General features: G+C 41.4%; 1 protein-coding gene across 1 annotated transcript; it reads right to left on the bottom strand.

Moving 5' to 3' along the window:
• Nucleotides 1-6,002: 6,002 nt before the first annotated feature.
• On the bottom strand, nt 6,003-12,530 carry LOC133660213 (globoside alpha-1,3-N-acetylgalactosaminyltransferase 1-like). The gene is made up of 3 exons (XM_062063502.1): nt 12,335-12,530; nt 11,858-11,920; nt 6,003-7,464 (listed from the first exon to the last, which is right to left on the bottom strand). Exons 1-3 carry the CDS (start codon nt 12,366-12,368, stop codon nt 6,512-6,514), a joined length of 1,050 nt encoding a protein of 349 aa, XP_061919486.1. The 5' UTR covers nt 12,369-12,530; the 3' UTR covers nt 6,003-6,511.
• Between the last annotated feature and the right edge of the window lie 212 nt (nt 12,531-12,742).

Here is a 12,742-nt window from a genome sequence, read left to right as displayed (position 1 = left end):
CTGACCAAAATGTGTTGTCCTAGTAAATAGCAGACAGGTAGTCCAAACCTGAAGACAAAAACACACAGTTTGGCAGTAAATAACTACTAGCTTTGAGATGTGTACCGAGGATGTCGTTGTGGCTTGTACAGCCCTTTGAGACACTTGTGATTTAGGGCTATATAAATAAACATTGATTGATTGATTGATTGATGTGTGTACACATATGAGAGAGCACATTGTCGCACAATATCAAGATGAGTACTGTTGCTATGTTTTTTAGGCTTCCACTTGGCTAGTGTACTTATGAGCTCAGAGAAGTTCTGAGCTTTGTATATAAAGAGGTCGGAGGAGGCTAGCCTGTCTGGAGCGTAGGTATCGTGTGGAGGATTTGGTGGTGAGCAGTTCTTTGAGTTAGAGGGGGGCATTTCCATGGAGGTACTGGTGGGTTAGTAGGGAGACTTTGTATTCAATCCTGAGTGGAACAGGAAGCCAGTGAAGGGATTTGAGAACTGGAGTGATGTGGTCATATTTCCGCACTCTCATCACCGTCACGAAGGGTTAGCATTTGTTTTTTCGTGTCTTTCTCTCCATTGCCGGGTATAAGTTGAATGTAACAGATGAACAACTTATAATCTTGAATTAACTTTTGCCAAATTGGAGGTGATCATGATCCAGTAGCTCAGTAAGTCAATATGCAAACACAAGCTACTGCAGCTACCTGATGACAGCGCGGCTATAAATAGGTCCTTAACGATCGCTAATACTCGCTTCATATTCAGGTCCCAACATGTAAACTGAGTACATCATTTACGAGGGGTATTGATTGTTGAAATATGTAAAGTAAGAAGGAATATAAAGTACAAGTGTATTTCAGTTTTAGGAGTTAAACGGAGGAAGAAGCTCAGTGATGAGCTGAAGACATGTAGTTCTTTGTTAAGGTTTAAGAAAACCTTGAAAGGTGAAATAGTTGAAAATTATAAAATATAGTAACAATTACTTTCATCCTATTGATATTTTTTACCTAGATGTTCCAGGAAATCTAATTTTCAGTGAAGGTATAGGATAGGCCAGGGGTCACCAACCTTTTTGAAAGCAAGAGCTATTTCTTGGGTACTGATTAATGCGAAGGGCTACCAGTTTGATACACACTTTAATAAATTGCCAGAAATAGCCAATTTGCTCAATTTACCTTTAACTCTATGTTATTATTCATAATTAATGATATTTACACTTAATTGAACGGTTTAAAAGAGGAGAAAACACCAAAAAAATGACAATTTAATTTTAAAACATAGTTTATCTTCAATTTCGACTCTTTAAAATTCAAAATTCAACCGAAAAAAAGAAGAGAAAAACTAGCTAATTGGAATCTTTTTGAAAAAATTAAAAAAAGAATTCATGGAACATCATTAGTAATTTTTCCTGATTAAGATTAATTTTATAATTTTGATGACATGTTTTAAATAGGTTAAAATCCAATCTACACCTTGTTAGAATATATAACAAATTGGACCAAGCTATATTTCTAACAGAGACAAATCATTATTTCTTCTAGATTTTTCAGAACAAAAATTTTAAAAGAAATTCAAAAGACTTTGAAATAAGATTTAAATTTGATTCTACAGATTTTCTAGATTTGCCATAATATTTTTTTTTATTTTTAATCATAATAAGTTTGAAGAAATATTTCACAAATATTCTTCGTCGAAAAAACAGAAGCTAAAATGAAGAATTAAATTAAAATGTATTTATTATTCTTTACAATAAAAAAAAATAAATTTACTTGAGCATTGATTTAAATTGTCAGGAAAGAAGAGGAAGGAATTTAAAAGGTAAAAAGGTATATGTGTTTTTTCTCTAAAATTGTCTTTCTGAAAGTTATAAGAAGCAAAGTAAAAAAATTAATGAATTTATTTAAACAAGTGAAGACCAAGTCTTCAAAATATTTTCTTGGATTTTCAAACTCTATTTGAGTTTTGTCTCTCTTAGAATCAAAAATGTTGAGCAAAGCGAGACCAGCTTGCTAGTAAATAAATACAATTTAAAAAATAGAGACAGCTCACTGGTAAGTGCTGCTATTTGAGCTATTTTTAGAACAGGCCAGCGGGCTACTCATCTGGTCCTTACGGGCTACCTGGTGCCCGCGGGCACCGCGTTGGTGACCCCTGGGATAGGCAAATATAAGCTTTGGCTTCAGCCTATTCCTTTTTCGCTCATTCTTTTTTTTTTCTTTTTGTGTGACCGAAATAAACTTATTTCATTCATTCATTCATTCAGTATTGTTGGCGGTTTTTGGATGCATTTTCAGGCAGAATGGATTAACAAACCGATTATTCCGGATTAGAATGCAAAATGTGCTCTTGTCTCTCATAAAGATTGTGAATGATGATGCAAAAATTCCAAAGAAATGGTGCAGTTCCCCTTTAGTGAGTGTGAAAAATGAGAATCAGCTTCTTCGAGTCATCTGAAGTTCACCTCCAAGTTCGCTCCACGTGGCGATCTGGCCCTGAGGACACATTCTCTTGGCAGTGAGAAGAAGCCATCTGCTGGCTTGAAACCCTCCCATTATGGATGTGGGAGTGTGTATACATGTGTGTGTGTGTGTGTGTGTGTGTGTGTGTGTGTGTGTGTGTGTGTGTGTGTGTGTGTGTGTGTGTGTGTGTGTGTGTGTGTGTGTGAGGAAGAAGAAGAGCAGATTGATAGTAGTCAAGGACAGACGTTTAACTTCCCTTCTAAGTGGACCCAAACATTGAAGTTTATTATTCATCAGCTGAAGAATCAGCATCTTGTAGCGTGGCCTCCACACTTGCTATTTCAAGACCTTGAACCAGCAGTGCTTCCAGTTAATGATTGTCTAGTGAGGGGAAAGTGTGCGCTGACATTGTTGACTCTTATCTCTGCTGACCACTAAGCCACCAGGAGACTCTCTGACATTAATGGACTCATCCTTTTTTTCTCCTCTTTGCTTCGATAAGGACAGATAGTTAGTGCACATAGACACACCAACTCTATAACTGAGAGCCATTTGCAGGGTCCTTCATTTACTGACTAACCGATACAAAAATACCGGGAATTGAATGAAGAGAACACAAATGTGTGATTTGCTTCTTCTGTTTGCATGTTGGGAACTTCACAGCTTTACCATGAATTGATTAACGTGGACCCCGACTTAAATAAGTTGAAAAACTTATTGGGGTGTTACCATTTAGTGGTCAATTGTACGGAATATGTACTGTACTGTGCAATCTACTAATACAAGTTTCAATCAATCAATCAATCAATCAATCAATCAATATCTGCTTATTTTCTGTTTTAACATGTTCTATCTACACTTCTGTTCAAATGTAATAATCACTTATTCTTCTCTTCTTTGATACTTGACATTAGTTTTGGATGATACCACACATTTAGGTATCGATCCGATACCAAGTACTTACAGAATCATACATTGGTCATAATCAAAGTCCTCATGTGTCCAGGGACATATTTACTGAGTTTATAAACATAATATGATTTTTTTAAAAAGGAAAAAAGATTTAGTGATGCTAAAAATATTGATGTAATCATAGTAGTATCGACTAGATACGCTCCTGTACTTGGTATCATTACAGTGGATGTCAAGTGTAGATCCACTCATGGCATTTGTTTACATTGTGAGCTATTGTATCCTCCTACGGTGTGTAGTGAAGCATGTTTAGCTATTCCTCGTCCTCCAGGGATAATAATACTTGTAAGAAACTTACTTTGTCGCCATGGAGACAAGGATTAGTGAATTAGAAGTAGCTAAAACACTGCGGATGGACGTTAGCCGCTAACTAGCTAGCCATGTCTTAAAGCAGCTCTTCCTGAGGGTGTTTCAGTGTTATAACTTCACCTTTATCTTTACTTTTTACACCAAAACGCGTCTGGGGGTGGCGTGGCATGCGGGCCTGCGGAGAAACGGGGCGTGTCAGCACCGGTTTCGAGATTAGCGGCAGGTGCGTAGGTGACACAGCTTTCAGTGTTTGTCTGATCACCTGCCGCTCTGTTAAAGGCAGCGGTCGGGAAGGAGAGAGGTTGTTGTTGATGGCGGAGAAACTGCAACATGGCTGAAAAGCACCCTGTGTTGAAAAATAAATCATTGTTCGCAAAGATGAACACGGCTGTAATGTCCATCATTGGTGGTCCAGAGAACCCGGAGGAGGAGCAAGAGCCCCACAGCGTCCATTCTCCCTTTTCTGTCTACACGCTGTGTCTGCTTGTAAGTACTCTGTGTGTGTGCGCTGCCCAACATGCTCCTCTGCTCGTAAAACCAGTAATGTCACCACGTGACGATGACGCGGGTGCGGTACCGGTGCGTTTCAGAGGTGGTATAGTTCCAAAAATGATTCATTAGTATGGCAGTACTATACTAGTACCCATTGGCGTTGTTAGGCCTATTTTAGGGGGGCTCAAGCCCCCCTAAAATGTTCTTAAGCCCCCCTAAATAATTTGGTGTTAAAAAAAAAAAAAATCTTTTTTTTTTTTTTTTTACAAATACTTGCCGACATATTCATTATAAAGTGGCCCGAATATGAGTTTAAATAAATAATCATATAACCTGTCATTATTCACTCAGTTTCCCCCATTGGCGTTGTTAGGCCTATTTTAGGGGGGCTCAAGCCCCCCTAAAATGTTCTTAAGTCCCCCTAAATAATTTGGTGTTAAAAAAAACCTGTCATTATTCACTCAGTTTCCCCTCACTTCACAGTGTAAGGTAGAGAGCCCCTTTAGTGTGTCGGTATCCAATCCATTCCACGTGTTCATATAGAAAATGCCCACATCACTCAAAATCCAGTCCGCATTTTCTCTGCGACCTTGCTTGCGGTCCTTGGACTTGTTCATATAGAAAATGCCCACATCACTCAAAAAACAGTCCGCATTTTCTCTGCGACCTTGCTTGCGGTCCTTTGACTTGTTCATATAGAAAATGCCCACATCACTCAAAATCCAGTCCGCATTTTCTCTGCGACCTTGCTTGCGGTCCTTGGACTTGTTCATATAGAAAATGCCCACATCACTCAAAATCCAGTCCGCATTTTCTCTGCGACCTTGCTTGCGGTCCTGCAGGTGTACGAAGCACATTAGCACACAGCACTGCAGAACAAGAACCTTGTGTCTGCAATTGTAAATAATTTAGTTTTTAACTTTTGTGTTTCTTGTAGAATCTTCCATCCATCCATTTTCTACCGCTTATTCCCTATATAAAGTAATATACATTAGCCTATTGTTAAAATAATGAAAAAAACATCATTAAATATATTTGTTTTATTGTATTGTTACATTAATAGCTGTTGTATTATTATATGATGGCTTGTTAAACATTTCATAGGATTTTCAGAGGGAGGAAAAACCAAGACATTTAATATAAAATGTAAAATGAATAAATACATAGAAAGTAAAAAAAAATGTAAAATGAATAAATACATAAAAAGAAAAAAGAAAAAATTGGTTAAAGGCCATCGTCCCGGGGAGCATTTAATTTTGTCCCGTGCATTTTTTTTACCGTCCCCCGGGACGATGGGACTACATTAATCTCAAGCCCTGGAAGTTACATTTTATTGTTTGCATTATTTGTTTCAGCATTGCACTTTGAAGATGGTCCCTCAGCTCTTTGACAGCTTTGGCTCTTTTTCATATCAGCAGACGGACTCTAAGTCTTTCTTATTTACAGTATATATAAACGTTTGTCATTTCTATTCAGACTTCCATATATATTACATTTCCTTAACGGCTTGCCATAATATATATATATAAATATATTATATACAAGCCAAATTATCCCGATCCAGATATTACTTTAATTCAAGTAATTAAGTAATATTTCCAGGGCTTGAATTTACAACCATTTTAGTCACATATGTGCCCAAAATGTAATCTGTGCAACTTCAAAATATTTGGGAACAATCAATTATTGTATTGTGAGCTAAAGTGGTGGCATTAGCCTCTATGTTGTGAAGTAATAACATAGAGGCTAATGCCATGACTTTCATCGTGTTTCAGTGTATCTTGAAGGATCATGCAAGTCATTGTTTCTTGTTGATGCTGTAAACAAAATGTCACTGTGCAAACCCATGTTTGTTGTTGTACTGAACACACATTGAAAATAAACCCACTAAAATAATAACAATGATTAATTTCTAAGTCTTTTTTAGCCGTTTGTGAAGTTTTGTGCTTGTGCGCTACGTTCGCTCGCATCCTGTGCATCTCCTGGGGGCTAAGCCCCCCCTGTCCTTAAAAGCTAGTGACGCCCCTGCTAGTACCGGTATACCGTACAAGCCTTGTAACTAATAAGGTTTGCTAATATTCATTTCCAACAAAACCAAAAAAACTGTACCATCTTATCACTGTGTTTTTATTAAGGTATGACTGAAACAGTTATCATTTTTGTTCATCTTGTCAGCTCCAAGTTGGTCATTTCCTTCCTGCCCAGCAGAGTCCGATGCAGCAAAGTAGCGGAGGCGTACTTACTATTCTCCCACATGAGAAGAAGATATTAAGCTCCATGACTTCAACATCGGTGCTTTTCTCTCTTCTCAGCATCAAAAGCCTCACATTGCCTTCCCAGGGAGACCAGCCTCTTCACGGGCACGTCCGCAGCCCGGCCCGAGTCCCACCAGCTGTACTCGGGCGAGAGCACGCAGCTCGGTCGGTGAGCCACCAGGTATCGGTTCAAATAGCTCTCCTCGCGGCCGCGCGCCATCAAGCCGCCGGCGTGGTCCTTCTGAATGAGCATGGAACAACTCCGGGCCAGTCTGTACACCTGCGGAACCAGCCCGCCGTACAACTCCGAGGTGTAGTAGTAGTCACCTTCGTTGTCCTCCACGTAAGCGGACGACCCCCAGTAGCTTTCATAAGGAAGCTCCTTCCGCGGCTTGCCGTAGAGTTCCGGGTGCAAGGTGGCCACCAGGTCACCCAGGATTTCTTCCCCGACCGGAGCCACAAACTCCTGGTCAACATCAGCGCAGAAAATGTACTCGACGTTCTTGCCAATTTGGTCTTTGATGGTGTCGGCCAAAAGGGTCATGCGGCGATACACCAACCTGTCCCAGCCTGGGAACTCTGCCACAGGAACCACCTTCAGCTGCCGCCCGGGCCCCAACTTCATAGGAGGGTCAAAGGTGTGAGCTTTTTCTGTGAGGATGTAGTAGGTGACCTTCTGACTGGGGAGGAAGTAGTCCTCTGCCGAGGACACGAAACGTCTCACGAACTGGGAATACTTTCCCACCACCAGGGTCAGCAGGCCTATCCGGACTTCTCCTTCTGCGAATTCAGTTCTTCGCTTGACCGAGGTGCGGGTGTCGCCCCAGACTAAAGGAGCACCCCAAGGTGTTTGCAGAGGGGCTTGCGGTGATGCCGCGTCGACCATGGCCGTCTTTTCTCTTCCGATGGCGGCTTCCATGGAGCGAAAGTAAGGATGAGGAGACCTCATGTTGGCACCGGCCTTACGGCCATGGAGGAAGTCTGGAGGAATAAAACATGTGTTTCACAACTCATGAACATCCTCAACCCTTTATAGGGTTTATTCATTCCTTTTCTACGTCTTAGTCGGCTTAGGGTTCCCAGCGGGCACAAGACATTGATTAGACGTACATGTCCTTTAAAACTGACTTTCAAGCAACGCTGCAAAATAATTGTATTTGTACATTGAGACAATGTTGGTGTCTAATGTTGGATCAACGTTGTTGGTTGGGAAATGACCACATTTCAACGGTCAAATCAACCTCACAACCTGACATTGAATAAATGTTGTTAATAAGCATGTTGTTTCAAGCTTGTATTTGTGTTGTAGAATATTGGTTAGAAAATGACCACATTTCTATGGTCAAATTAACGTCACAACCTGATATTGAATGAACGTTGTCAAAAAGCATGTTTCAATGTTGTAAAATATTGGTTGGTTGGAAAATGACCACATTTCAACGGTCAAATCAACCTCACAACCTGACATTGAATAAATGTTGTTAATAAGCATGTTGTTTCAAGCTTGTATTTGTGTTGTAGAATATTGGTTAGAAAATGACCACATTTCTATGGTCAAATTAACGTCACAACCTGATATTGAATGAACGTTGTCAAAAAGCATGTTTCAATGTTGTAAAATATTGGTTGGTTGGAAAATGACCAAATTTCAATGGTCAAATCAACGTCAGAACCCAACATTGATTAAACGTCGTCAAAGAGCATGTTGTTTCAATGTTGTATTTGTGTTGTAGAATATTGGTTGGGAAATGACCACATTTCAATGTCAAATCAACGTCACAACCTGACATTGAATAAATGTTGTTAGTAAGCATGTTGTTGCAAAGTTGTATTTGTATTGATTGGTTGGGAAATGACCAAAATTCAATGGTCAAATCAACGTCAGAACCCAACATTGATTAAACGTTGTCAAAAAGCATGTTGTTTCAACCTTGTATTTGTGTTTGCAAAATATTGGTTAGAAAATGACCAAATTTCAACGTCAAATCAACATCACAACCTGACATTGAATAAATGAGAAATGCATGAATTATAATGTAGAATTGACTTTTAGCAAGTTTGAGACAAAGCAGAAGCAGCCGCCTGCTTAGTCTGTCAACAATATAGCGGTGTAAGCTAGCATTAGCTCACTAAACTAACAATGCGCAGCTAAAATAGTCCGTCTGCGTTAGTGCTCGTAATAACAATATCGCTCATTATTGGTTCATTTTCCAGCCATGACATGTAAATGCTGGTTTCTGGAGGTTTTTTAGAGGGTTTTATGGGAGACCCTCCATCTGTTCACTCAACTGTTAGCTACTTATTTAGCATTTCCAATGCATGAATAAAGCCAAATGTATGTCTTCTTGTCTTACGTAAGGATAGTGAATGATAAACAGCACATCTCTTTTTCAGTTTTGCATATTTCCAGTATGACTGATCTGATGGTATGGTCAGAGTGCACAAGTGTTCATCCAGTGACGTCATCCCACCACAAATCTAAGTGACGTCATCCCACCACAAATCAAAGTGACGTCATCCCACCACAAATCTAAGTGACGTCATCCCACCACAAATCAAAGTGACGTCATCCCACCACAAATCTAAGTGACGTCATCCCACCACAAATCAAAGTGACGTCATCCCACCACAAATGTAAGTGACGTCATCCCACCACAAATCAAAGTGACGTCATCCCACCACAAATGTAAGTGACGTCATCCCACCACAAATCTAAGTGACGTCATCCCACCACAAATCTAAGTGACGTCATCCCACCACAAATCTAAGTAACGTCATCCCACCACAAATCTAAGTGACGTCATCCCACCACAAATCAAAGTGACGTCATCCCACCACAAATCAAAGTGACGTCATCCCACCACAAATGTAAGTGACGTCATCCCACCACAAATCTAAGTGACGTCATCCCACCACAAATCTAAGTGACGTCATCCCACCACAAATGTAAGTGACGTCATCCCACCACAAATCTAAGTGACGTCATCCCACCACAAATCTAAGTGACGTCATCCCACCACAAATCTAAGTGACGTCATCCCACCACAAATGTAAGTGACGTCATCCCACCACAAATGTAAGTGACGTCATCCCACCACAAATCAAAGTGACGTCATCCCACCACAAATCAAAGTGACGTCATCCCACCACAAATCAAAGTGACGTCATCCCACCACAAATCAAAGTGACGTCATCCCACCACAAATGTAAGTGACGTCATCCCACCACAAATCAAAGTGACGTCATCCCACCACAAATCAAAGTGACGTCATCCCACCACAAATGTAAGTGACGTCATCCCACCACAAATCAAAGTGACGTCATCCCACCACAAATCTAAGTGACGTCATCCCACCACAAATCTAAGTGACGTCATCCCACCACAAATGTAAGTGACGTCATCCCACCACAAATCTAAGTGACGTCATCACACCACAAATCAAAGTGACGTCATCCCACCACAAATGTAAGTGACGTCATCCCACCACAAATGTAAGTGACGTCATCCCACCACAAATCTAAGCGACGTCATCCCACCACAAATCTAAGTGACGTCATCCCACCACAAATCTAAGTGACGTCATCACACCACAAATCTAAGTGACGTCATCCCACCACAAATCTAAGCGACGTCATCCCACCACAAATCTAAGCGACGTCATCCCACCACAAATGTAAGTGACGTCATCCCACCACAAATGTAAGTGACGTCATCCCACCACAAATCTAAGTGACGTCATCCCACCACAAATCAAAGTGACGTCATCCCACCACAAATCTAAGTGACGTCATCCCACCACAAATCTAAGTGACGTCATCCCACCACAAATCTAAGTGACGTCATCCCACCACAAATCTAAGCGACGTCATCCCACCACAAATCTAAGCGACGTCATCCCACCACAAATCTAAGCGACGTCATCCCACCACAAATCTAAGCGACGTCATCCCACCACAAATGTAAGTGACGTCATCCCACCACAAATGTAAGTGACGTCATCCCACCACAAATCTAAGTGACGTCATCCCACCACAAATCAAAGTGACGTCATCCCACCACAAATCTAAGTGACGTCATCCCACCACAAATCTAAGTGACGTCATCCCACCACAAATCAAAGTGACGTCATCCCACCACAAATCAAAGTGACGTCATCCCACCACAAATCTAAGTGACGTCATCCCACCACAAATGTAAGTGACGTCATCCCACCACAAATCAAAGTGACGTCATCCCACCACAAATCTAAGTGACGTCATCCCACCACAAATCAAAGTGACGTCATCCCACCACAAATCTAATTGACGTCATCCCACCACAAATCTAAGTGACGTCATCCCACCACAAATGTAAGTGACGTCATCCCACCACAAATGTAAGTGACGTCATCCCACCACAAATCTAAGTGACGTCATCCCACCACAAATCTAAGTGACGTCATCCCACCACAAATCTAAGTGACGTCATCCCACCACAAATCTAAGTGACGTCATCCCACCACAAATCAACGGAAATTGCCAAAGATATTCAGAACTGACTATTGAAAATGGCCGACTGAATATGTGTCATTTTATGACGTTCAGACGGTATTTTCACATACTTTGCGTATTATAAATACACTTGATATGGTTTAATGCAGGGGTGTCAAACGTACGGTCCGTGGGCCGGATCAGGCCCGCGGACAGATTTTATGTGGGCCGCGAGATGTATTTTGTAAGTATAAAATTGAGCTGAAATAGTTTCATAAAAGAAAGTGCTGATGTAAATGTGTCCACTGGGTGTCGCAATAACAACTCTGTTGGCCAAGCAAGCGCCAAGCAAGAGGTAAAGCGCATGTAGCTATGGTAACGCGTGGCTGTGGCTCCTCCCCTTGAACAAATGAAACGCAAATGTTTAGTGACATGCTAATTCTTATTTTTACACTTTTTTCCCCTCCAAATTCCATTGTATGTTATACTCTTCTGACACCACCAGATGGCAGTATAAGTGTCCACATAAGCGGCCATAAGAGCCCAATTCAGTAGTGGACACACTTTTGGAAATAAGAGCTAAAAGGTGCTGTCCACGTATGTGGCCACTAAGCCTTTAGAGGTATTAAGGTGGTCTGTCAGAATGTTTTTAGCATTCAATCAGACTTTATTGTGAGGTTTTGTATTATACCAGCCCCCAGACACATTCCCCCCCCCCCCCCCCCCCCCGAGTCAAAATAATTTCCCTGGCCTGGTATGAAGTCAACTTGTTTTTCCATCCTACTGCTACTTTAACTTGAATCTGCACAGCTTTTGGAGCGTTTTGAACTCCATTTGAAGTCACATTTTGGACGGATCGTGGAGTATTTGGTGAGAAATGTGCACAACGAATGAGCACACTTACATATGACAAGCGACAGCAGCAGGAAGTAGAGGAGTAGATGTATCCTGGACATTCTGAGCGCTCCTGCACGGAGGACAAAACACAAGCAAGGTTTCAGCAGTGATGCATGCTGGGATGTTATTCACTTTGGTCTTCAGTGGAATGAGAAGAATGTGCGTCTCCAGATATTTTCCTCCTGGGAAATGTGGCGCGCTGCATGAAATGATTTAAGCGTCACAGCACATGCGTTAGTGCTTCAGTCCCTACACGTACTTTGACATTATTGTGCAGCAAGACTGCAGTGCAGTGTATGGTACACAACACATGTTGGTTTGATCTATTTGAGTCCCGAGTAGCAACGTGACAGCATCATGAAGTGAAGGCAGATGTGCAGTATTTCAAATGTTTAACAAGACTTCTAATGGCACGTAGTCAGCGCCATTGTTTGTGGGTTCCTGCACGCACAGAGAAGACAACAGTGGCTCAGCTCGTACTGACCTGTTGGAGTCTTGCAGAACGGGAAGAGCGCCATGTTGTGACCTGCGCTGGACCAACACTGACCTCCTGCCAGAATGTCTCTCTCTCTCTCTCCGTCCCTCGCTGTCCTTCACTAACTCTCACTTTTGGAAAAGTGCCGTAAAAAGTCACAGATGTGCTGTTATTTTCTTCAACTTCCTTTGTGTCTCTTCTTCCACGCCCTCTTCGCCCATCTTCCCCTCCCCTCTTTTCGTCTCCTCTCCACATCTGGGGACAAAGCGACCAGATGTGCGCCGTCGAAGCCGCACAATAAAGAATCTGCAGAATGACCGGAAACAGATGCTGAAATATCGAAGGGAAACTAGTGAAATGTGCGAAAGCCACAAATAATGGCAGACAACTCCACTATGGACGTTAGGGTTTTAAATG

This window comes from Entelurus aequoreus, linkage group LG01, assembly GCF_033978785.1.
Source record: "Entelurus aequoreus isolate RoL-2023_Sb linkage group LG01, RoL_Eaeq_v1.1, whole genome shotgun sequence".
NCBI lineage: Eukaryota > Metazoa > Chordata > Actinopteri > Syngnathiformes > Syngnathidae > Entelurus > Entelurus aequoreus.
The sequence above is the reverse complement of the archived record's forward strand: the minus strand, read 5'-3'. Positions and strand labels throughout refer to the sequence as shown.